Genomic DNA, 25,404 nt, shown 5'->3' with positions numbered 1-25,404 from the left:
ATGGTATTTACTGTATCTCAGAATTGTACTCTTTGTAGTGCTATCAAAGTGAAAGGAGAATTGAGCTGTCAAAGGGATTGTTTAGGAATGCACAATTACATTTATATGAGACCATATCGGTATATGTGACCAATATTTTTGGTTTATTAAATTACCTGCATGGTCCGGCTGATTGAAAACCCATATTATTATGGCTCTTTGTTTTCCAATTCAAACATTCTTAGTCTATGTCCCGTTACAAAAATGTTATACAGGACATTTTTAATAGACTTTTCCTCTATTACACTATTGAATGGTTGCCATTGCTGAACTGTGCCAGTCTTTAACAATCCAAACTCATTGACACAGTTACGGGTTATTTTTCCAACGTGGTGCAGCAAACTCAGAATAAGAATGAATGGACTGAACAAGTGACAAATTATGTGTTGCCATGTGCCATTCCACCTAAGTTCCTCTGTCCTAAGTACAGTTAGCTAACTGTGCAGAGAAATCCAGGATATAAATGGTGCGTAATCATACCGTACCATACCATTTAAACCAGCAAAACCGAAGTCTCTACCTTAAACCCTAAACCTAAACCTAACCTATTGTGTCATAAAAAAGGAGCTGAGAGATCCAAATTGCAATTGCTGAGGCAACCACATAATTTTGTGGTGCTTCTTTGACATTTTGGCTCAAGTTTTGACTTGCATGCTCTTCAGGACTCGTACCCTGGTCCTTTGCATCGTGAGTGGAATGCTCTATCAATTGAACTACTGCGTTGGAGTTAGCTTGTATATGTAATTGGTCATGTAATGCAAACATTATAATGTTTCACCATACAAGTCATATACTATAGTAAAATTTGATGTGATAATATATCATTGTATGAGGAACAGAGTGAAAAATACTTACATTTGGAATAATGTACAGATTTAGCTGTTTTGGAAGGAAATTGGTTCTTTAATTCATTAAAGTGGCATTCAACTGATCATAAAGTATATTCAGGACATTACTGATGTAAAAAAAAAATTGATAAAATCTAGACGGGCCCCATTTCCAGCAGCAATCACTCCAACATGAGTAATCGTGCTAAATTGATAATTTGGTACTAAAAAAATCACTTGCCATTATATCAAAATGCCACTTTGGTGAATAAAAGTACCAATTTCTTTCCATAAGAGCAAAATCTGTATGTTATTCCAAACGTTTAGCCTTCAAGTTTCACGAGTTTGCAGATACATATAGTCATGCAGCGCATTAAAGTAAATGTATTTGGCATGCTGTCCAAAGCGGAGAGGCTCAAACGTGTGACTGGGCTTGAGCTCTGTTTTTTTACTTTGTGGCATTAAATAATAGTTGGTCTCTTTTTCAGTATTATCAGCTCAAGCAGAAGATACAAAGTTTCTTGGACCAAGTTGGAAAACTGAACCTGAAGACCAGATACTGCCCATCCATTCTATTGGACAAGAGGCTGTTCTATCCTGTGAGGCATCTGGGGTTCCTTCCCTTCAGTACAGGTAGAAACAAGTCTGATGTAGCTCTCACTGTGAGCAATTTATGTGTCCATTCATTGCTGTTAGAAACCATTTAAGTGGTTGGTTTTGGCAAATCGGCAGCTTTTCCTCCTAAGAATCAACTTGAAAACTAATGGTACTGATTGCTATTGATTTTTAAAGGTGAGAGGCAATTTATTTGTCCTTCTAGTTTACCAGTTGCCTGAAATCCAGTAAAGTACTGTATTGTTAGCCACCTATTTCAGTGGCGTCCTACCATGACCCATTTTCCATTTGCTTTCCACAGTTTCTCTAGTGTCAACTTTAAATGTGCATCAACTGTTCAGCCAAAGAGTGATATAAAAAATGACAAAAATAGCCATTTAGCCTTCTTAAAGGGATAGTTTGTCTGAAATTCTGTGTTTTTCCAAACTGTATGACTTTCTTCTGTGGAACACAAATAGAGATGTAATGGCAGAATGTAAGTCTCACTCACCATTCACTTTTATTGTACATAGAAATAATATGCGAAAAAGTAAATTATCCCTTTGAGGAGATATGATATTTTCACTACTTCTGAGTAATGAATTGGACTGAGTATCTAAGAGCTTTAGGATTAGCATGCCAACTGTATCTTTTTGAGAATGTAATGCATACTGCTGTAATGACAGAAATTGGCTTTGAATATGAGAGGGGTCTAAAATTTGTGCTCAAGATTCTAAGATACTGTCCTCCTCTCTGAAAATAGCAGTATGCTTCAGCTCTGTGCTATATTGTGTTTCGTAGCTTGGGTCAGCATCATGTAAATACTCAGGCAAGCACAAGGGAGAGAAGTAATAACCTTGTGAGTGACATTGTATTTAAACGCATAATTTTTTCCTATAGTGTGTCTTTGTCTTTTGTCACAGAACTAGCTGAACAGCAGGGGAGTATTATTGTATATGAAAAATGGTTCAATGGTGATCAGGGGGCGGACTGGCCATCGGGAGAACCGTGACTTCTCTCGATTGGCCGGCCGCGATAAGCTGAAATGGGTTGCCGCATTATGCAGATCGGGCCACATAACAGCGTCGCAATATGCCGAAGGGGGCAGTGATATGCAGAAAAGAGCCTCGCTCAACAACCTTATTTACATCATCACAGACTACAAAGGAAATAAAAACTCCGCCGTGAACACAGCTGCCTCTCTCCCGGATGAGCTTAATACGTTTTATGCTCATTTCGAAGACAATAACACCTCCCTCGTGGAGGGAGCACTCGCGGCTGACGCTACAGATGATGGTTCGCTCTCCGTCTCTGTTGTGGATGTAACCCGATCCTTCCGACGGGTGAACATCCGTAAAGCCGCGGGTCCAGATGGCATTCCGGGCAGCGTCATCAGAGTGTGCGCGAACCAACTAGCTGGTGTTTTTACGGACATTTTCAACCTGTCCCTCTCCCTATCTGTAGTCCCCACATGCTTCAAAACGTCAACCATTGTGCCTGTACTGAAGCAAGCTATAATCACTTGCTTAAATGACTGGCGTCCTGTTGCTCTGACCCCCATCATCAGCAAATGCTTTGAGAGGCTAATCAGAGATCACATCTGCTCTGTGCTGCCCACCTCTCTGGACCCATTGCAGTTTGCCTACCGCAACAACCGCTCCACTGATGATGCCATTGCATCTACACTACACACTGCTCTCTCCCACCTGGAAAAAAGGAACACATATGTGAGAATGCTGTTTGTTGACTACAGCTCAGCATTCAACACCATAGTGTCCTCCAAGCTTGATGAGAAACTCCGGGCTCTGGGCTTAAACAGCTCGCTGTTCAGCTGGATTCTGGATTTCCTGTCAGGCAGACGTCAGGTGGTCAGAATGGGCAGCAACATTTCCTCATCACTGACCCTCAACACTGGAGCCCCGCAGGGCTGTGTTCTCAGCCCACTCCTGTATTCCCTGTACACACATGAGTGTGTGGCAACACATAGCTCCAATTCCATCATTAAGTTTGCTGACCTACGGTGGTAGGTCTGAGAGCCTACAGAGCGGAGGAGCACACACTAACACGCTGGTGTCAGGAGCACAACCTCTCCCTCAACGTCAGTAAAACCAAGGAGCTTGTGATGGACTTCAGGAAGAAAGACAGAGAACACAGCCCCATCACCATTAATGGAGCACCGGTGGAGAGAGTCAGCATCTTCAAGTTCCTCGGTGTCCACATCACTGAGGAACTCACATGGTCCATCCACACTGAGGCCGTTGTGAAGAAGGCTCACCAGCGCCTCCTCTTCCTGAGACGGCTGAGGAAGTTTGGAATGAACAACCATTTCATCACACGGTGTTACACCAGCACTGTAGATAGCATCCTGACTGGCTATAGCACCGCCCACAACCGCAAAGCCCTGCAAAGGGTGGTGCGAACTGCCAGACACATCATCGGAGGTGAGCTTCCCTCCCTCCAGGACATATATAACAGGCGGTGTGTGAAAAAAGCTCGGAGGATCATCAGAGACTCCAGCCACCCGAGTCATGGGCTGCTCTCACTGCTACCATCAGGCAGGCGGTATCGCAGCATCAGGACCCGCACCAGCCGACTACATGACAGCTTCTTCCCCCAAGCAATCTGTCAAAGACTGTCAAATATCAAATATATTCCCCTCATTACAACTACTGCATATATATAGTTTATATACACTTATTTTATTTTTTTTATTGTATGTGTATTCTATATTGTGTGTATTGTTTACTGTACATTGTATATTATATTGTGTTGTGTAAGTATGTGTACATTAGATATGTAAATTGTGTTTTGTTAATATGATGTTTATTGTAAATTGGTATATGTCTCATCACTGTCATGACTGCTATGTTGCTCGGAACTGCACACAAGACTTTCACCTACTGTTGCACTTGTGTATATGGTAGTGTGACAATAAAGTTATTTGATTTGATTTGATAGGTTCTTTGAAATTGTTATGTGTTGTTATGCTCACTCAGATGTGATGTTTTAAGCTAATTGGCTCACATGGTGTAATCACTTTGCCAATCAACTTGTGAACTCTCTCTTTGTCTAACATTTAATTATTGCTTAGTTTTGCAGTTAAGCCCATTTTACTGCAGCATGCTGCAAATTTTTTTTATCTGAAACCCTCCACCTCCCCAGCTCCAAAGTCTAAATCTGCTTCATGGTTATTGTATGGATGTCTAATCATGCAGCAGCATGTCTTGTATTGTAATGTCTACATGTGTGTTTTTTTTTTTTTTTCATGTTTTGTTTTCATGTCTTTTATTTTGGAATTCTAGTTCCTGTTTCAAGTCATTTGGTTCCCTTGTCATGTGAAGGATTTCATGTTTCCGTCCATGTTCATGTATCTTGTTTTCATTGGTTTATTGTCTTATCAGTTCTAGTTTGTCATTGGTTTAAGGTTATTAGTCTTGTTATCTTGTTTATAGTTATGTCTTTATTGTTTGTCTTGTTATTGTTTTACCCTATGTCTGTGTATTTAAACCCTCATGTTTGCCATTGTCTCTTGTCAAGTAGGCTATTGTTAATGTACCTTGTTTGCTAAGTCTAGATTAAGTCAAGTTTATGTTCATGTTAATTGTTCATGTTTATGTTTAGTATAGTTCATGTCTATAGTTAGGGTTTTGGACTTCACTTATGTAAATAAACTGCACTTGGGTTCTTCATGTTCACGTCATCGTCTTCGTCATTGTCAGCACCAGCGCTTCGTTACATGTATCATGTGGACATAATATTTTCAGGGAAATTTACAAGGAGCATGTCCACATGCTTACACATTATGTATGTACTAGAAAGTTTTTGTTCAAGCAACAGAGTAGCAGATATATTCCACCAAGACCAAATCCTATAAAGATGACATATCCAAATGAACATGCTAAATCATTCCAAAAGTTTTACAGGCCCTGAATAAGTAATTGGGATTAATAAAATCTTTGAAGTCATGAAAAAGTAATGGAAATGTCTATAGTGAATAATATCTTGTCTAGCCATGAGAAAATCCTTCATTTGTGTAGGTACTTTTCAGCTAATTGGTCAAAATTGTTTACTATTTGGTCTGAATGATTCATTGGTGAATCTCTCTGAATCAACATGTTTTTTGAAAATCAGTTTATAAATCATTTCATAAACAACTGGAAAAGTTATTGAAATGAATTTGGTCAAAATGATTGGGAACCTGAGTTAATCAATTAACAGATTTTACAGTAGCCTTTTTAACATCAATTATATGTTCAAATTACAATTTAAAAATAAAAATACAGTGCACAGCATTCATTTTGTACTTAACTGAGTGTGCAGTGCTGGCAACAGTTAGAGAACAAAGAATAGTTGAGGCATTTAATGTTGACTGAAGGGTGGCCAATTCAACTGCATAACAGTAAGAGGAGGAAGAGTCTCCAAAGTACATTCAGTTACTTTCTTTGTCAACAGTTATTGTCGGTGTTCCAACAATCTGGTGGTATTTCAGTGTCTGGAGGGGGCTGGTGTGAACTTAGAGAACTCAACTTGCCAGGCTATTTTGCATTTCGGTTTCAGATTACACAGAAAAGTAACTCAGAGCTGAGTGAGAGCAGAGTGCTTGGCTGGCTTCTTCTTTCTCAACAAGGTTTCTTGAAGAAATGTGCTATTTCTGTGGTCTTTTACAGTAATATAGTCAGGTTGTATAAAAGGCCTAAAATGGTTTATGAGCCATTAGTGGGTAAATCTCACTAAGAAAATTTTAAATCATATTTCACCACTAAATCAAAAGAAGTATATTTTGCCCAATGAAAATGAGGCCTATAGGATCATTAAGAGTTTCACTTTGTTAAATTATTTTCACAGCAATTTAGCTCATTTCCCCCATTACTGCAATGCAAAAGAATCTCTATCTTGCATAACTGCCAAAGCTTTGAAGTGTCATTCATGATTATGTTTAGATTAAAAAATGTTGTGTTGAAATGACATTGACATCAAACGGCATTGCTGTAAGAAAATGTGGCACACTGATTGCTATTACAAAAGTACTTTAATGGTGTTTTTTAAGGTTTTTTTTTTCTTCTTGATATATGTGGTTGCAATTATTTATCTTTGTATGGAAAAGAGCTGAATCAGGATTCTTTAAAAAAAAAATAATAATACATTTTGTCCCATAAAAAAAATACGACAAACGTTGTCAAAAAAGACTGAATTTTCATTTTGAGTACTGAACTTTTCCTTTAATATAGTCTTTTTATTTATGCAAAAATATCATTTTTAAAATTATATATTGTTTATAAATATAACTTTTACTCTTTCTATGAACCGGACATATTTTTGACTGTTTTTGTAAAAATTCACAATTGTATCTTTAACGTATTCTATGTGTTGCTTTGTTACATTTGGTCCAGCAAAGGAGCTGCAGATTGTTTTAAGGTTGTAGTTAAGGACTACTGGGAGGGAGAGTTTAAAAGTTGTATATCTGTTAAGCTGCGTACACACTGCCAGCGACTTTGTCGCTGCAGGTCGCCAGTGGCTAGCGGTGAAGTCGCTAGTGGGCGTTCCCACTACTGGTTGCCTAGTAACGTTTATAAATGACATTCACAGATGTCATTCCATTGCTGTTGACAGCGAATCTCTTTTCTTGCTGCTAAAAACAAACATTTTGGAGGGAAATGACTAAATATACACTCACCTAAAGGATTATTAGGAACAACATACTAATCCTGTGTTTGACCCCCTTTCGCCTTCAGAACTGCCTTAATTCTACGTGGCATTGATTCAACAAGGTGCTGAAAGCATTCTTTAGAAATGTTGGCCCATATTGATAGGATAGCATCTTGCAGGATGGAGATTTGTGGGATGCACATCCAGGGCACGAAGCTCCCGTTCCACCACATCCCAAAAATGCTCTATTGGGTTGAGATCTGGTGACTGTGAGGGCCATTTTAGTACAGTGAACTCATTGTCATGTTCAAGAAACCAATTTGAAATGATTCGAGCTTTGTGACATGATGCATTATCCTGCTGGAAGTAGCCATCAGAGGATGGGTACATGGTGGCCATAAAGGGATGGACATGGTCAGAAACAATGCTCAGGTAGGCTGTGGCATTTAAACGATGCCCAATTGGCACTAAGGGGCCTAAAGTGTGCCAAGAAAACATCCACCACACCATTACACCACCACCACCAGCCTGCACAGTGGTAACAAGGCATGATGGATCCATGTTCTCATTCTGTTTACGCCAAATTCTGACTCTACCATCTGAATGTCTCAACAGAAATCGAGACTCATCAGACCAGGCAACATTTTTCCAGTCTTCAACTGTCCAATTTTGGTGAGCTCTTGCAAATTGTAGCCTCTTTTTCCTATTTGTAGTGGAGATGAGTGGTACCCGGGGGGGTCTTCTGCTGTTGAAGCCCATCCACCTCAAGGTTGTGCGTGTTGTGGCTTCACAAATGCTTTGCTGCATACCTCGGTTGTAACGAGTGGTTATTTCAGGCAAAGTTGCTCTTCTATCAGCTTGAATCAGTTGGCCCATTCTCCTCTGACCTCTAGCATCAACAAGGCATTTTTTCCCACAGCACTGCCGCATACTGGATGTTTTTCCCTTTTCACACCATTCTTTGTAAACCCTAGAAATGGTTGTGCGTGAAAATCCCAGTAACTGAGCAGATTGCGAAATACTCAGACCGGCCCGTCTGGCACCAACAACCATGCCACGCTCAAAATTGCTTAAATCACCTTTCTTTCCCATTCTGACATTCAGTTTGGAGTTCAGGAGATTGTCTTGACCAGGACCACACCCCTAAATGCATTGAAGCAACTGCCATGTGATTGGTTGATTAGATAATTGCATTAATGAGAAATTGAACAGGTGTTCCTAATAATCCTTTAGGTGAGTGTAAATGGAATCAGTACATAAAATTATATCAAAATGAATGAGAAACTAGGCCATAGCGGCTGTTTATCTGCGGCGAAAATGCAAATGCCGGTCTGTCTGTGTCCACAAAATCCCCGCGATCTCAGATACACCTTTCCACGCAGTATTTTCTTAAAAATGTCCTTGTATGTGGGAATAGAGATATCACTGGGAAATTTCTAACAGCAAGAATTAGCCTTTCATCCATCTTTCCGTTACTGCAGGAGCTGAGAGAGAGAGAGAGAGAGAAGGATCACGTGAGCTCTCCCGTCTTCTCTCCTATTGGCTGTCGCTTCCATAAGTCGCTCTTCATTTGAATAAAGTTGAACTTGTCTCAACTTTGTCACGTCGCTGGACACGCCCACATCTAGTCGCCAGTGGTCACGACAGCTCATGTCGCCGGAAGTCGCTGTGCTCTCATTGAAAATGAATGGGTTGGAGTCGCTGTCGCTGGCAGTGTGTACGCACCTTTAGCATTGAGATTATCTAAGTGCTACTATATCCAACAAGAACTGTTTTTAAAAATGTAGAGCACTTATCTTCTGGGAAATCTGAGCAAAAATAAATTACGAATCTTGCACTCAGGAGCATATCCAAATTTTTGTCCAATAAAATACTGTCTCTAGAATGAGAATTTTGAAAAGGAAATATGTCAACACTTGTAGTGTCTTTTAAATGTTTAAATGATCCAAAATGTTACCATAAGAGCACTTCAGATTCAGTCTTTCAAACTTACATTTAATCTGATAGGATATTCAACCTGCCTAGTAAGAATGTGATTATTTACACCCTATCAGAGGCAAACATTTGAGAGAGCTGATTAAAATGCTGAGATTACACAGAGAAAGTCACACAGAGAAAGTCAGAGTTGCGCTTGTGTCGGATCTCATTAACTCCATGCCAGTATGATCTTTGTGAACGAAGCTTGTTTTCTCAGTACAGAGACTTGCCTGTATGAACCACTGCAGTGCATTCTTTTGGAAACATAATTGGAGCTGACTGTTTTGTTCGTCACATTTGTTTTCTCCCTCTTTTTGTCCACTTTTCAAGTTACCAATGAGCAGGTGCAGCTTGTGTCTGTGCTCATTGTGTTAATTTAGCCTGATGATATAATGAATAGATATTAAAACGTTGATGATAGTATAGAATACGGCAACGATGATAATTATGATGGTGCTGACGTTGACGTTATAACAACGGATCATAACGACGATGATGGAAATAGTTATGCTCGGGCAGTTTGGTGTGTGGAGGCAGCCTAATTGTCCATTAAACTTCTCAAAGAACCTTTCGCAATAGTTAGAAAACTACTGGATGCCCTAGGCCTTCTCATTATCTGGAAATACTGTAGCTCCCTGTCACTTCTAAGCCTTTTTGATCCTGGTAAAGGAGCTCCTTGGAGACTGGATTGTTTGTAATTCTTAACTTTGCTTTTATAAATGATCATTCATCCACCAGTTACTAACAGAATGTGTGGATTTAGTCACCTAACCTACCACTGTGACCAAAGCTGTCTTGTAATGCTTGGTTTTAAATAACTACAAATAAAGTGTTATACGTAGGGAAAATACATTTATATTCCTTGAGGCTAGAAGTGTGTGTTGAAATGTGGATGTGATGATTAAAGTGTATGTTGGGTCTTTCCAGTCTTTTAAGATAAACAGAAACACAATTATAATTTCTTTTATGTTCTTCTTCCATCCCCGTGTATACATTTTTGTTGTGACATATTTTCCCAGTTGTTTTCAATAACACAGTGTTTTGAGGCATGCTTTTTAGTTCTGAGGCTGAGAATGGACTTTTGACTGTCAACAGAATGTTTGGTACACTTTGCAGCTTTTTATGTCTAAAAACTGCCTGTTTAGACGGGAAGAGATCATCTGACTGGCATGTAAAGCGTCCATCCACAGTGTTTATTTTTATAATGTTTAGGGGCGAGTTAATCTGAAATAGTTCATACCACAATAATAGACCATTGTGGGGAAAAATTTATAAAACATTTTTCATGTAATTGCACAGAACTGGTGGTCTATGAACGGCTGTACAGATAACACTGGGAATGTGCTGTATGTAGGCTATATAATCAGATATCCAGACCATTAAAAACTAATAAGTGCTGGTTATTTTACAGACAAATCCAATCTGAATAGATATGTAGTTTACTGCAATAAAATATTTTCTTAATAAGTATTGTCTTGTTTATCAAATAAAAAAAACAAGATATATTTACTTTGAAATCAAAATTGCCTATGACATTGTGACCTGTTTTCAGAAAATATATTTTAATTGTTTAATTGTTTATTTTTTTGTTCTTGGGGTATAGATGGGAAACTTACATTAAGATACATGAATCAAGATGCATTATTAAACAAAGAAGACACATATAAAATTTGTTGAATTTAGTTAATTAAAATTAGCTAATGAGACACAATATGTTTGAGCATCTTAATTTCATTGTGTGCTATCAATTTGAATTTGTAAAATGGAAGTTCGCTGAATCTATTTGGGATTCGACAACATAAATAATTTTCATCGGCCATAACTAGTTGTGTATATGATCTACGATGTCTGTTAAACATAACAAAAAATATGACTGACACATTTTTATTTAGTAGATTGATTGAATGATAGGATGAATAAGTTTGTATAACAGGACTAGATCAAATCCATTCAAACAAATATATTTGTTGAAATATATTATTTAATTGCATTTAAAAGTTTCCTTCCATTTCATTAAGTTTATTGAACATTTGTATTGTTTTAGTTTATATTCTCAGAACAAGTCTTAAAATATTACACAATTTTGCTTCAAATTTGATGTTTCAAAATTTGTACTGGAAAGCAAGGCAAACATACTGACAGCACCTCAAAATTACGAGTATCTTGAATATTTGATACCACTAACGTTATAAAGATTTGACCACTAATCTGACAAACTTCAGTTATGAGTTTTTCCTCAAAAGAATATATTGGTTCAACCTTGCTTCTTGTAAGCAACTTTATTTCAAGGTGGATTGGTGCAACCTGAAGTTGCTCTAAACCAGCCAATCAGATTGGAAATTGTGATTTCAGCCAGGTTTTACCATTTTTTTTGTTCGCAATATGCATCAGACGGTCAGTAAACGGATTGCGAGTGGTTCGTGGACGTGCTGTCTCAGGTTGAGAATAGAATCCTCTGGACCATCAAGGACATACCTCCCATGCCAACATTTTCCTCTCGCACACATCAAGATAAATGACAGTATCAAACAGATATTGGTCTACACTAAGAAATAGATGATGTCAACATTATTTTGTGTAGCCTATTTGTGCCAACATTTATGTCATTTCAAATAATGTCCTGACTAGTTCAGTCATCTTTATATACAGTAGATGGGGCCCTGCTGTAGGATCCAAGAGTGATGTTGATTTATCACACTCTTGAAAGTGTATTATAGAATCAGATTAGTATGATATTATAATTTAGTACCCTACTATTTTGCGAGAACACAAATATTGTCCGTAACAAACACTTACAGTAATCAACTGTGTAAGCTCGGGGGCCAGATGTCACAATAAATGATATCAAATACAATGGCTATGATATTAGACTTACAAATGATGACTAAAGAAGACATATTAATTCTGCCTCACTGAGATCAATAAATAATGCAGCAGAAATGGGCTTTGGAGAGCTGCAGAAGATCTAGTCTTTGTTGTCTGACAGATCTGGGAAGAGACTTGAATGTAGTCACTTTTTTTCTTTTTTTTTTTAAGTGCTGTCCACCCCGCTCATTAGTTTTTCACACTAGCGGAATAATGTCGATCGTGCCAAAACTTTTGTCCCATTGTTGTCATTTCAAAGGTTTTCTGCAAAGATTTTACAGATGATGCTTTTTGTCTAGTTACATAAATTAATTTGTATACATACATTTGATCATTTCATTAAAAGGACAGTTCACCCAACAATGAAAAATCTGCCATTATTTTCTCACCCTCATGTTCTGTCCTCCATGGAACACAAAAGAAGATGTTTGGCAGAATGATAGCCTCAGTCACTATTCAAATTTATTGTTTGAAAAAAAAAAAAAAAACATTAAATGAAAGTGAAACTCTAGTGCTGCTATCCGAAGACTTTTAAAGAGCCTTTAACAACAAGCAACAGGCTAATGAAATGTTTAAATAAATCTTTGGATGTCACATTGGTTTTGTGAAATAACCTGATTGCTGTATTTAATTTGATCTATTTCATTAAACTCTGTTGGAAATTTCCTAATCTTGCTGTTTAATTGAGATAAGGACATATTACACATGCAAGTGAAGCTACTGTAAATAACTGACATTGTACTGAAAATACTCTATAGTTAAGTGTTAAACCTTTTTTGCATAATTTGGAAGTAAAGCTAACTGACTCAACAAATATATAAAATAAACAAATAAAGAAACTAATGTAGAATGCATGTCTTCAAGGTCATTAAAGGGATAGTTCACCCAAAAATGTTAATTATCTAATCATTTGCTCACCCTCATGTCATCTCAGATGTATATAACTTTCTTTCTTCTGCATAACACAAACAAAGTTTTTAAAAATATTATTTCAGCTCTGTTGGTCCTCACAATGCAAGTGAATGGTGACCAAGGTCCAAAAGGGACATAAAGGCAGTATAAAAGTAATGCATAATACTACAGTTATTAAATGCATATCTTCTGAAGTGAGATGATAAGTGTGGGTAAGAAAAAGATCAATATTTAAGTAATTTTTTACTGAAAATCTACACTTTCACATTCAGCCACCTATTGGTTGGGGCTGGTTGAAAGTGGAGATTGATAGAAAAAAGGACTTAAGTATTGATCTGTTTCTCTCCCACACCTATCATATCACTTCAGAAGATGTGGATTTAACCACTGAAGTTGTATGGATTACTTTATGCTGCCTTTATGTCATTTTTGGATGTTCAATGTTTTGGGCACCATTCACTTGCATTCTATGGAGCTAAAATATTATTTTAAAAATCTTCATTTGTGTTCTGCTTAATAAAGAAAGTCATACACATCAGGGATGGCATGTGGGTGAGTAAATTATGAGAGAATTCTCATTTTGGGGTGAACTATCCCTTTAAACAATTAGACATGAATTGTTTTGCCTGTTTTCATCAGTTATTAGTGAAACTGTACTGCTGCAGAACAAAGAATGAAAACAAATATGAGCAACAAGCTTAATTTTGTTGCTGAATCTAGCTGTATAATTAAGCAGGCTGAGTCAGATTGAAGCATGTGATGAATGTTGGTGAGTTAGCTTCTCTTGAGACCACTGTTCTGATTGTGTTTGCATCTCTCCAGATGGTCTCTAAACGGAACTCTCATTGATCTTCGTGGTGACGAGAGGCGTCGCCTGTCTGGAGGTAACCTGATCATTACCGGTCTGGATAGGGACCAAGACAGCGGTGTCTACCAGTGCACTGCCTCCAATGCTCGGGGAACCATCCTCAGCCAGAGAGCCACAATAAAGTTTGCATGTGAGTTGCATTTGAGATCATTTGGTCTTTGGTATTCGAATGGCATTGCCGAAGAAAGAGCAATCAAACAAGCTGTCAAAGGGTGAAATGCCATTCCGGCAACTTCAAACTCTATTAGTCATTTTCATTAGACCAGGTTTATGGCTTCAGCAGTGTCTTTGTATGCTGCATATTGACTCGCCATATTAATACCCATACTGTCTGTTATACAATGTAAACTGCCAAGTATGAGAGTAGCCATCTAGTCACCTGGGCGCTGCACAAATTTCTTTTGCCTGCTAAAGAAATCAGATTCTCAAATCATCTATGCTCAAAAGCTTTCTTGACATGAAAACACCTGGCCATGAACCGTGTTTGTATGTCAACTTAAGCCCTATTGTTTCTTTTAGTGATGTCTGTAAAAGACACGGGGGATGAGCGAGATTTTTTAGTGATCACATGATTGCAGTTGTGCTTGTTATATTGAAAATGAATCAATCCACAGACTGTTTCCTATGTATTTGTTTTTAAATACATTTGCAATTTCGCTAAACTGAAAATAAAAATTATAAAGCATGAGGGAACCACACTGCAAAGCACTGCGGACATTTACTGTGTACATTTTTCAACATGGGGGTACAAACTTCGGTTGCGCCACTTACGCGCTCTCTCCTAAGCGCACGCAAGGAGATATAGAAGCCACACATATCAAGGACAGTAAATATATTTAAAATTACATTTGAGGAGCTATGGTAAAAATGGTTTTCTTATGTTTTATCTATCAAAATGACGGACATCATTTGGAATTATCTGTCAGTAGGGGTGCAACTAACGATTATTTTTATTAATCGACTAATCTAATGATTATTAGAATGATTATTCGAATATTTGGGCGATTATTGTAACGATTAATCATTAGCTCTTAACTGACTATTCAGCTTGTGCCTGACTTAAAAGGTTGTATTAAACGTGCTTACTAACAGTAAATAGGACAATATAATCTTTTAAAAATACCTCTAAATGACATTCACTGAATTAAACTTAGATTTTTATTGTTAGATTAATCCAAAATGTCACTAAATAGTCAACAAATTATATTGTTGTTAAGTGTTTTGTCTTGTTTTCCATTTAACTTTATCTAAAAATCCATAAAACAAGATACAGTTACTTGGGAAGCAACATATAAGATATTTAGACATATTTAAGATACATTCTCTTAAAGCAAAAGTGTATTTTGATGTGTATTTGTTCACTTGTTCAAACTTCTGCCAGTGCAGTAAAGAAAAAATATACTCATATTCAACATAAATGCTCTAAAAGAAAGTCTAAAAATCTTATATGTTGCTTCTCATGTAAATGGATCTTGTTTTAAGGATTTTTGTATATTTTAAAATATTGAAATATTAAATTCAATTAAATATTGCACTTTGGTTTGGCACTTTGATTGGTTAACTAGACCTGCTTGACATTTAACAATGGGGAATGATGTTTTGAAATGTACAGAAAAAGGATAGTCAGTATGACTCGAGCACTATATTCCAAGTCTCCTAAAGTGCTGTAATTCAACAGCTTTGTGTGAAAAACACAAATTTAAAATCTCCCGCTCTACCAAAGCATTCAAACTTCATTTGTATCTGTGATAACAAAAAATTGAACCTTAGACACAAAACATCTTTGGTCCTTTTGTGTCACGTGACCAATTACAACAAGACAAGTTTGAATATATGTATCTGCAAATTATATTTAGGAATATAGGAAGTGACCAGATAGGAAGATCTACAATTTTGGTCTGCTCACAAGGTGTATGGACTACAGTTCATTTATGATGCTTTTTTGTGTGTGTCATATTTGGAGATTGGCAGTTTAAAATCACAATTTTTTATTTATTTTTTTACTTCTTTTTTTTTTTTGGTGTTGTTTTTGATAGTCCATCATCATTATTATGGCATTACATATTTTTTGCCTGACAGCTGCTTTTATTGTAATCTGTACAGAACTGTACAGTTGCCATTGTGTTTACAATCCACCATGAAATGTATGCCTAAAATTTGTCATTGGGAGATTTATTCCATGGTGGCTTTCTATTGGCTGTGTACTAGGGTAATCCTCCCCTGAAGTGACCATGGAATCAGTACCTTTCTCAAGGTTGCAAAGGCAGCAAAGCAGATTTGTGAACTGACAACCTCCCTAGGTCCTGGCTTACATGAGAACCGGAGTATTTACTCCAAATTTCATTGGCTTGAATATTCAACCAATAGGCTGCCAACTTTCCCATATAAATACAGCATTATGATGGGGTGATCATAAATATGCAGTGCTTTCCCTAGGATTTTTTTCAGCAGTAGTGCTGTTTACATGCGTACATGAGCCTGCAACGCCGGACCTGTATTTGTGGTGGTGGCGTAGTGGGCTAAGGCACATAACTGTTAATCAGAAGGTCGCTTGTTCGATCCCCATGGCCACCACCATTATGTCCTTGAGCAAGGCACTTAACTCCAGGTTGCTCCGGGGGGATTGTCCCTGTAAGAAGTTCACTGTAAGTCGCTTTGGATAAAAGCATCTGCCAAATGCATAAATGTAAATGTGCACGTTGGTGGAGGAATAGCTTAAAACGACATCTGGAAATGTACAACAATCTTACCTAAATCTCACAGGGGTTACAATTCTTTCCTCTAGTTTTATTCAGCTGGAATTATTTTTAAAGAATAGAGCCTAATTATGATCCTCTAACTCAGTCTCTTGTTTCTCAGCAAGACGTGATGCAATCATGTGCAGACTTACCTTTATTGTTGTTGTTCTTGGCAGATACCTTTAACAACGACTATAACAGTTAGTTGAAAGGCAGGTCAGTCAAAAATGACATTTCTGTCATTAGTCACCCCCAAACCTGTATGAATTTCTCTCTTCTGTATAACACAAAGGAGAAGTTCCATTCACCATGCACTGCCAAAACTTTTATTATTATTTTTTTCCCATTCATTCTCCCTAACATCTCCTTTTGAGATCCACGGTAGAAAGAAAATCATAAACATCAAAAGTGATGACAGAAATACTTTCACTTTAAAACCACTTGAAGAGTACAAGTCAATACTCACCAGTTACATTATTATGGCTATTCAATGTTGACAAAATGCATTGAAAATATTAACCGATGAAAACTTGAGAGAGAACCTTCTTTTATTATATGTATATTAAAGATAGAAAAGGATGTATTTTCATATTATGTATATTAATATTATAGTATTTCTATTACTATATTATTATTATTATATATGCATATTTTTACATAGAAATTAAAATGTACAGAGTCAGGGTAGAGAATATACCTGTGGTATTGAAGATGGCGCTTCAGATAGATGGAGATGACAGATGTAACATGTGTATAATTCTTTCTGCAGTAGTTTACACAAAGCATTTTTGCTGTGTTTGCCTTTCTTGTCAAAGGTTTTGTAATATGATATGAGGGAGCGATATGAAAACGCGGTGATATGAAAAGCGAGAAAACTTGATCGCTCTGACGTTTTGCACTAGCGATGTTGACAGCTTTGCTTTTTTGATTATAAACAGGAGCAATCGTTTTATCGCAGCAATCGTTTTATCGCATCGCTCAATTACAGAGACGCGATACAATGTCATTCGCATGTCAAATCTTAAATTAAGTAAATATGCAACAAACTTCCTAGTGACTTTCTTTCTGTGCACGCTTACATGAAACTCTGCAAGCGTTCAGTGAGGTGCACAAGAGAGGGAGAGAGGAATGCTGAAGAGCTTATTTACTACTATTCTGGAATTACAGTTTTACTCAAACACAAGACTATGTATTTGTTCATCTGTATGGATTGGTTTACCAAATCGCAGTTACATATTAAAGTGAATAAAAGTGTGCGGCAATTCCCCCCATTCTGAACTTGGAACATACAGGAAATTTTACATTTGTTCGCAATCCTGCACTGATTTTCAGACACTGCGGATATCCTGCTTTTCCATTGCAGACACACTCACATTGGACTGATATACAGTGATGTCACTGTCATTACGTGTGTGTATGTGGTGGGGTCCCTTTTGCTTTATACCAGCCCCCTTCAACATCGTGCAATGTAAAAAGTGTGCAGCTGACAGGGCCTGGCGAGCATTACGTTGCGCAAAGAATATTAATAGACCATGTGAAATCTCAACATTGGCACTCATAATTTAGCAGCAGCACACCACTATATGCATATATATGGATAATGCAAATAGGGGAAACACTGAACGTGTCTTATTTAAACATTTGTATATCATCATCACCCCTCCGTAGTACCCCAAAATGGGTATTTAAGTGGTAATTATGGTTGTCTGAAATTAAAGAGAAATTAAAATTCTGCTAGCTCGATATGTTTCAGAATAAACATGGGAGTTCCCAGTCTTAAAGCCAAGCTTAATGTTTATCCAGTTATGTAATCAGCACAACATAGACTTCCTGGTTTGTTTGATAAAGGCAAACAACACTATTATTATTGCTCATATTTAGAGTTAGGAATTTGAACAATCCCCTAACCATTTGACTCATCCCACACCATTTTTGGAGGTTGTGCATTTATGGTTTTTAATTATCTGAATTTCCATCTGGCGAATAAAATAGAAAAGGTACAAAAACCAAAAACAATCACATAGACTTGCATTGAAGGAGGAATCTAAGTAATATCTAGGGACCAAAATATTACGGAGACATGGGGATGGGCTCTTTCAACCAATTACCACAGATTAACTGCACAGAACACCCTATAGCAACCTTCAGACTTGCCCTATTAACCACACAGAACATCTTAGCAACTGTATAGCAATGCCCTGGCAACCACCCACAACACCCTAGCACCCTCACATTTTCTTCAGAATAAATACATTATCATAAATTAGCATAACTGATACTGAACATAGCAAGTAAGCAAGTATGTTCGAAAAACAGGACACTGTAGTTCAACCAACATCCATCTCATTACATTGGAAAAATTAGGTATGGAAATTAAACTATAAAGTCTCTCCTCAATGACACTCAATTCTCCAACCTCCACATCTAGACTGATATTAATGCTATTCATAATACAATGCCATTCCTTGTGAAGATATCCGGCCTGCCCCACACTCTGCATCTGTCACATGAGTTAAGTCTTATAGATTTTAACACAAGAGGCGATTAATCATTGGCCGTGGCTCTGCCTCTCTGTCTCCAAGCCATTCATCCTGTTACAGGCATCCGAGTGAGTTGCACTCGCTCTACTTCCACCACAGCTCAGTATGACTCTGCTGTGTGGGACTTCTTTTCGGTCAGCAGGAATTCTCTCATTAATCTTTCCCACTGTTCTCCTCCACCTTTCCATAATCTTGATGTTTCCTTTTCCTTTTGTTTTTCTATTTTTTTCCTCTGCTATGTAATTTGTCTTATTGGTCACGTTGACACACTATTGTTTGTGTTGGGTAGCCTGACTCTTGACTGTTTGCTTGAGGGTTTGGAATTGGCGCAGCAGGCCTCTGTTACATCACAAAAAAATCGGGAAAGGTTTTTATCATGTCAGGTATAAGCTGGCTGCCAACTTGCTCCCCTGCTGTTAATTTGTGATGATGCATGGTGTCGGCATGTATTGACAGAGAGGCTACTGCCTCAGAGGGTGAGATTAGAATGTGTCTGGTAATGATGCCGCTTATAGTGACTGCTAGGTGAAGGCGATGTTTGCATCTGTTTCTCATACATTCTCATACTGGGTTTCATTCACAAAATATTGCATATTTATGTGTGCAGAAAAGGTTCTAACACAAAATTGCTTACCCTTGTTCTAATGTTGATTTCCCACTGTTAGTAATTCCATAAAACACGCCCAAGCCATCTCCACATAAGGACTTTCGGCGCAACCTCTGCTGAAGAGCGATTCGTCACTCTCTGCAAATATGTCATTAAGCTCTTCCTCGAGAGCATGTGCAGAAAGCCAAGCCAAGCATGCCATTCTTCAAACACCTCAGAAACACATTAAACTAGGCACGTACGCAAGGTTAAATATTAAGGAGGGCTTGGGGCATATTATATTATACATATACAATAGGTACACAATATATACTGTACATATACAATCATTGACCACATTTATTAGCTACTTATTCATGCAATCATCTAATCAGTCAATCATGTGGCAGCATTGCATTTTATAAAAACATGCAGGTACATGTCAGGAGCTTCAGCTAATGTTCACATCAACCTCCAGAATGGGGAAAAATGTGATCTCAGTGATTTAGACCGTGGCAAGATTTTTGCTGGTTTGAGTATTTCTGTATCTGCTGATCAACTGGGATTGCACAAAAGTCTCTAGCAAAGGAAGGAAAAGCCTTGTACTGTAGATGAGAGAGGTCAGCTGAGAATGGTTCAAGATGACTTGAGGCAGATGGGCTTCAACAGCAGAAGACCACATCAGTTTCCTCTTCTGTCTGCCAAGAACCTAAAACTGAGGCTGCAGTGGGCACAGGCTAACCAAAACTGGACAGTTAAATACTGGAAAAACATAGCCTGGTCTGATGAATCTTGATTTCTGCTGAGGTACACAGATGATTGGCCAACTGCAGCCTCAGCTTTCTGTAGCTTTCTCTGGGAATTTGTGATTTGTGTGAAAGTGTGGTTTGAGTTCGTTTTCAATGATATATACAATTAAGAATAACTGCAAATGCAAACTTCATGAGGACTTATGAAACACTGTAGGCTGCACACTGTTAGTGAATGGCACCCACTGCCTCCCTCTGGCTGGACTATATTGTTAGACGCCCACCATATGTTTTGGAATATTCTCAATTATTGATTTGGTTTCTTTCTATTTTTCTTTCAAAAATATTAAGTGACTCAGTGGTACTAAATTGCATCTCCATTAGTTGTACTTTTATTTGAAGTGCTGTTTTCAGAATGAGGATATTCTGCATGCAAACTAAATATGTCTCAGAAATGAACTTACAAAACATACAAAATGTATTTAATTCCATTTCTGTGACAATCTGTTACAGATCTGGAGAACTTCAAAATGCAGACAAGAAGTGCTGTCAATGTGAGGGAAGGTCAAGGTGTCGTTTTGTTATGTGGCACTCCGTTTCACTCTGGAGGTAAGTCTGTATCGTGTCTTTCTTGCGAATGTGCACATGCGTTTTGTTTTGAAAAAAACATTTTTTTTTATAAATGAGAGGTTTGAAGAGTAAAGCCTTTGATGCATTTACAGTCTAAAATTTATTACATGAGAACATTGGAATGATGCTTGAAAAGTTTACCAGACCTTATGCCATTGTCTGAAGTTTTGTCGTTGAGACTATGCACACCCAAACTCCAGTCTTACCTTTTAAACTTAAACCAGAGGTGACAACACTGCATCTTTGCTTTGCATGTTAATTTTCCTCTTCTTAAGGTCATTGTCGTAGTTATTCAATCACACATGAGCTTCCAGCCAATCCTTAGACAACTGATTGAGCTCAAACGGTGGTTGTAATTCAACTAGCTGTAATTGGACAGAAGTCATTAGACCCCAAGTGCAAACAAGAGCAAGGCAGTTGAGAGACATCAATATCAATTAGGAGGTTGCGACAATTACTGCAACAAATGTGATGTCAGAAATTAGAAGATGTGAATGTTTCATAGCCCAGCAATTATGGTTTTCTGAGATAAAGCTTTAATTAAGCGTTTGTTTAATTAGAGAACTCCGAAGTGGAGCATTTCAAACAAGAATACTCTAATATTTGGCTTTCATGATGCCAGCAATTGCAAACTAGGCTAACAATGACTAAAAAGCAATAAATAAATAATTCAGAAGTGCTTGAAAAGGCAGAAATTTAATAAACACACTTTGTTGCAAATCAGACACATTGGTCACTGATGGTCATTTTACTTCATGTGCTACAGGAGCAGGATCTAAATGCAGTTTAAAGTATTTAATAAAATAAACAAAGTACAGATTAGCAGGGATAAACACAGGAACAAAAGAAACACCTACGATGGGGGAAACACACTGGAACAGAGAAAACATGAACGCTGGGCACTGGATACACAGAAGGTCAAAACACATAACAGGAATGAGCAGACAATAGGGCTTTAAATATGCATAGACTATTGAGGTGAATGAGACACAGGTGAGAAACAATCAAGGACAGCTGGCAGTGATGAGGGCATGGAATTATGGGAAATGTAGTCCGGGAGGAATAGATGATAGAGGCAAAACACAGGGCAGACAACAGAGAATCATGACACCATGTGAGCATGCTGGTTAGCGTTAAACCTTCTAAAGTAACTCATTTACTGTGGATTGCATATTCTGGCATTGTTTATTTGGCTTCAATGTTTTCTCATTTGGATCACTTTCTTTTCAATCAGACTTGAATCTGGAGGCAAATTAAATAAGCACCTGAAATGGTGTCTCAACCCAATTAGTGGGAAATATGTTTTTTATTTATTTTTACGTTTTTTTATAGAAGAATGCATTTTCTGCTCAGAGTGGATAATCAATTGTTTATCACTGCAAAATTTTTCAAATAATGCCAAGCTTTGCACATTTGATTGCACAACTGATTCTATTGCACAAGTTTCTAAAAATATAATGAGAAGTATTATAAAAAAGAGCATTGTGGGGTAAGTAAGTTTGTAGCAAAAAAGTATTGTAGGGTTCTTCTTAATCAATTTAAATTAAGATTTAGATTGAAAAACTCAAAAGACAAAGTGGTTATTATTACCAACCTGTTTTATCAATGCTGAATATACTATTTGATATAAAATAGTGGGTGATTAAATCTGTCGAAGAGCAAGTTTTCTTTGCTCCACATGTACAGTGTTCTGCTAGATCAAAAATAGATCACAATTTTAAACTTTCCTGATATTTCCAGGTTTTTCATGACTGTGGGAACCGTCATGAATGGATACTGGTATGCTGTTGAAAATTCTTTTCTTTTTTTTGCCAAATATATTAGCATTTTTCATGAATACAGTATGCTGCCTTTTTCTTCTGAAGACTAAATGGCACCACGTTTGGAGCATTGACAGGCATGTTTTAATAAGTTTGACCTTGTCCGTTGTTATTTTCAAGCTGTAGGCCATTCTTCAGCATTTCTATTATGCCTCACTTCCTTAAAATGTCACAAGAGAGCATACACAGCAAGCCGTGTATTGTATGTCACAATGCAGTAGATATGACATGTACAGTATACTGTTATGTTGAAAAAATTATTGACCCATTTTTCTTGGTGGAGAGATCAATTGCCATACTATCTCAAAAAAGTGTAGATATAAATATCTTGATCAAAAAGCATCTACAGCATAGTAATGAATAACAGATTTTTTTGTCCGTTTATTTAATAGTAGTTAAACCTGTAGCAACTTTTCTCTCTTTTTAATGAAAAAACAATTCAATATGTTAACAATAGTTAATGCAGTGGATATGATGCACTTACTATTACATATTTGTATGCTCATTTCTTAATCTTGGTAACTGTTAATTTATAAATATACAGTCAGGTCCATAAATATTGGGACATCGACACAATTCTAATATGTTTGGCTCTATACACCACCACAATGGATTTGAAATGAAACGAACAAGATGTGCTTTAACTGCAGACTTTCAGCTTTAATTTGAGGGTATTTACATCCAAATCAGGTGAACGGTGTAGGAATTACAACAGTTTGTATATGTGCCTCCCACTTTTTAAGGGACCAAAAGTAATGGGACAATTGGCTGCTCAGCTGTTCCATGGCCAGGTGTGTGTTATTCCCTCATTTTCCCATTTACAAGGAGCAGATAAAAGGTCCAGAGTTCATTTTAAGTGTGCTATTTGCATTTGGAATCTGTTGCTGTCAACTCTCGAGATGAGATCCAAAGAGCTGTCACTATCAGTGAAGCAAGCCATCATTAGGCTGAAAAATCAAAACAAACCCATCAGAGAGATAGCAAAAACATTAGGTGTGGCCAAATCAACTGTTTGGAACATTCTTAAAAAGAAAGAACGCACCGGTGAGCTCAGCAACACCAAAAGACCCGGAAGACCACGGAAAACAACTGTGGTGGATGACCGAAGAATTCTTTCCCTGGTGAAGAAAACACCCTTCACAACAGTTGGCCAGATCAAGAACACTCTCCAGGAGGTAGGTGTATGTGTGTCAAAGTCAACAATCAAGAGAAGACTTCACCAGAGTGAATACAGAGCGTTCACCACAAGATGTAAACCATTGGTGAGCCTCAAAAACAGGAAGGCCAGATTAGAGTTTGCCAAACAACATCTAAAAAAGCCTTCACAGTTCTGGAACAACATCCTATGGACAGATGAGACAAAGATCAACTTGTACCAGAGTGATGGGAAGAGAAGAGTATGGAGAAGGAAAGGAACTGCTCATGATCCAAAGCATACCACCTCATCAGTGAAGCATGGTGGTGGTAGTGTCATGGCGTGGGCATGTATGGCTGCAAATGGAACTGTTCTCTTGTATTTATTGATGATGTGACTGCTGACAAAAGTTTTTTCGGGCAATATTATCTGCTCATATTCAGCCAAATGCTTCAGAACTCATTGGACGGTGCTTCACAGTACAGATGGACAATGACCCGAAGCATACTGTGAAAGCAACCAAAGAGTTTTTTAAGGGAAAGAAGTGGAATGTTATACAATGGCCAAGTCAATCACCTAACCTGAATCCGATTGAGTATGCATTTCACTTGCTGAAGACAAAGCTGAAGGGAAAATGCCCCAAGAACAAGCAGGAACTGAAGACAGTTGCAGTAGAGGCCTGGCAGAGCATCACCAGGGATGAAACCCAGTGTCTGGTGATTTCTATGCGTTCAAGACTTCAGGCTGTAATTGACTGCAAAGGATTTGCAACCAAGTATTAAAAAGTGAAAGTTTGATTTATGATTGTTAAACTGTCCCATTACTTTTGGTCCCTTAAAAAGTGGGAGGCACATATACAAACTGTTGTAATTCCTACATCGTTCACCTGATTTGGATGAAAATACCCTCAAATTAAAGCTGAAAGTCTGCAGTTAAAGCACATCTTGGTAGTTTCATTTCAAATCCATTGTGGTGGTGTATAGAGCCAAAAAGGTTATAATTGTGTCGATGTCCCAATATTTATGGACCTGACTGTACTATTGTTTTAGATCATAATGCATTAACTAATGTGAAGGAAAAAGACATATAGTAGCCTGGGTAGCTCGGTGGTAGAGACGCTGGCTGCCACCCCTGGAGTTCGCTAGTTCGAATCCAAGGGCGTGCTGAGTGACTCCAGCCAGGTCTCCTAAGCAACCAAATTGGCCTGGTTGCTAAGGAGTGTAGATTCACAAGGGGTAACCTCCTCTTGGTCACTATAATGTGGTTCGTTCTCTGTGGGGCATGGGGTGAGTTGAGCGTGGATGCTGCGGTGGATGGTGTGAAGCCTCCACATCTGCTATGTCTCTGTGGCAATGCGCTCAACAAGCCACATGATAAGATGCATAAGTTGACGTATACTATACTTACTAAGACATTACTATACTTTCTGCAGTATTGGTAGTACCAAGTAGTACCGAGACTGTTTCTTTCCATGTGTG

The 25,404-nt window shown here is 37.8% G+C and overlaps 1 protein-coding gene across 1 annotated transcript in view; it reads left to right on the top strand.

Moving 5' to 3' along the window:
- LOC127653874 (contactin-3-like) overlaps positions 1-25,404 on the top strand; it is an 86,142-nt gene that overhangs the window by 18,169 nt on the left and 42,569 nt on the right. The window contains exons 3-5 of the mRNA XM_052140679.1: positions 1,355-1,499; positions 13,683-13,858; positions 20,855-20,950. Coding sequence (XP_051996639.1) covers positions 1,355-1,499; positions 13,683-13,858; positions 20,855-20,950 — 417 coding nt within the window. The remainder of the gene's footprint in view (positions 1-1,354; positions 1,500-13,682; positions 13,859-20,854; positions 20,951-25,404) is intronic.

This window comes from Xyrauchen texanus, chromosome 13, assembly GCF_025860055.1.
Source record: "Xyrauchen texanus isolate HMW12.3.18 chromosome 13, RBS_HiC_50CHRs, whole genome shotgun sequence".
NCBI classification, from domain to species: domain Eukaryota; kingdom Metazoa; phylum Chordata; class Actinopteri; order Cypriniformes; family Catostomidae; genus Xyrauchen; species Xyrauchen texanus.
The sequence above is the reverse complement of the archived record's forward strand: the minus strand, read 5'-3'. Positions and strand labels throughout refer to the sequence as shown.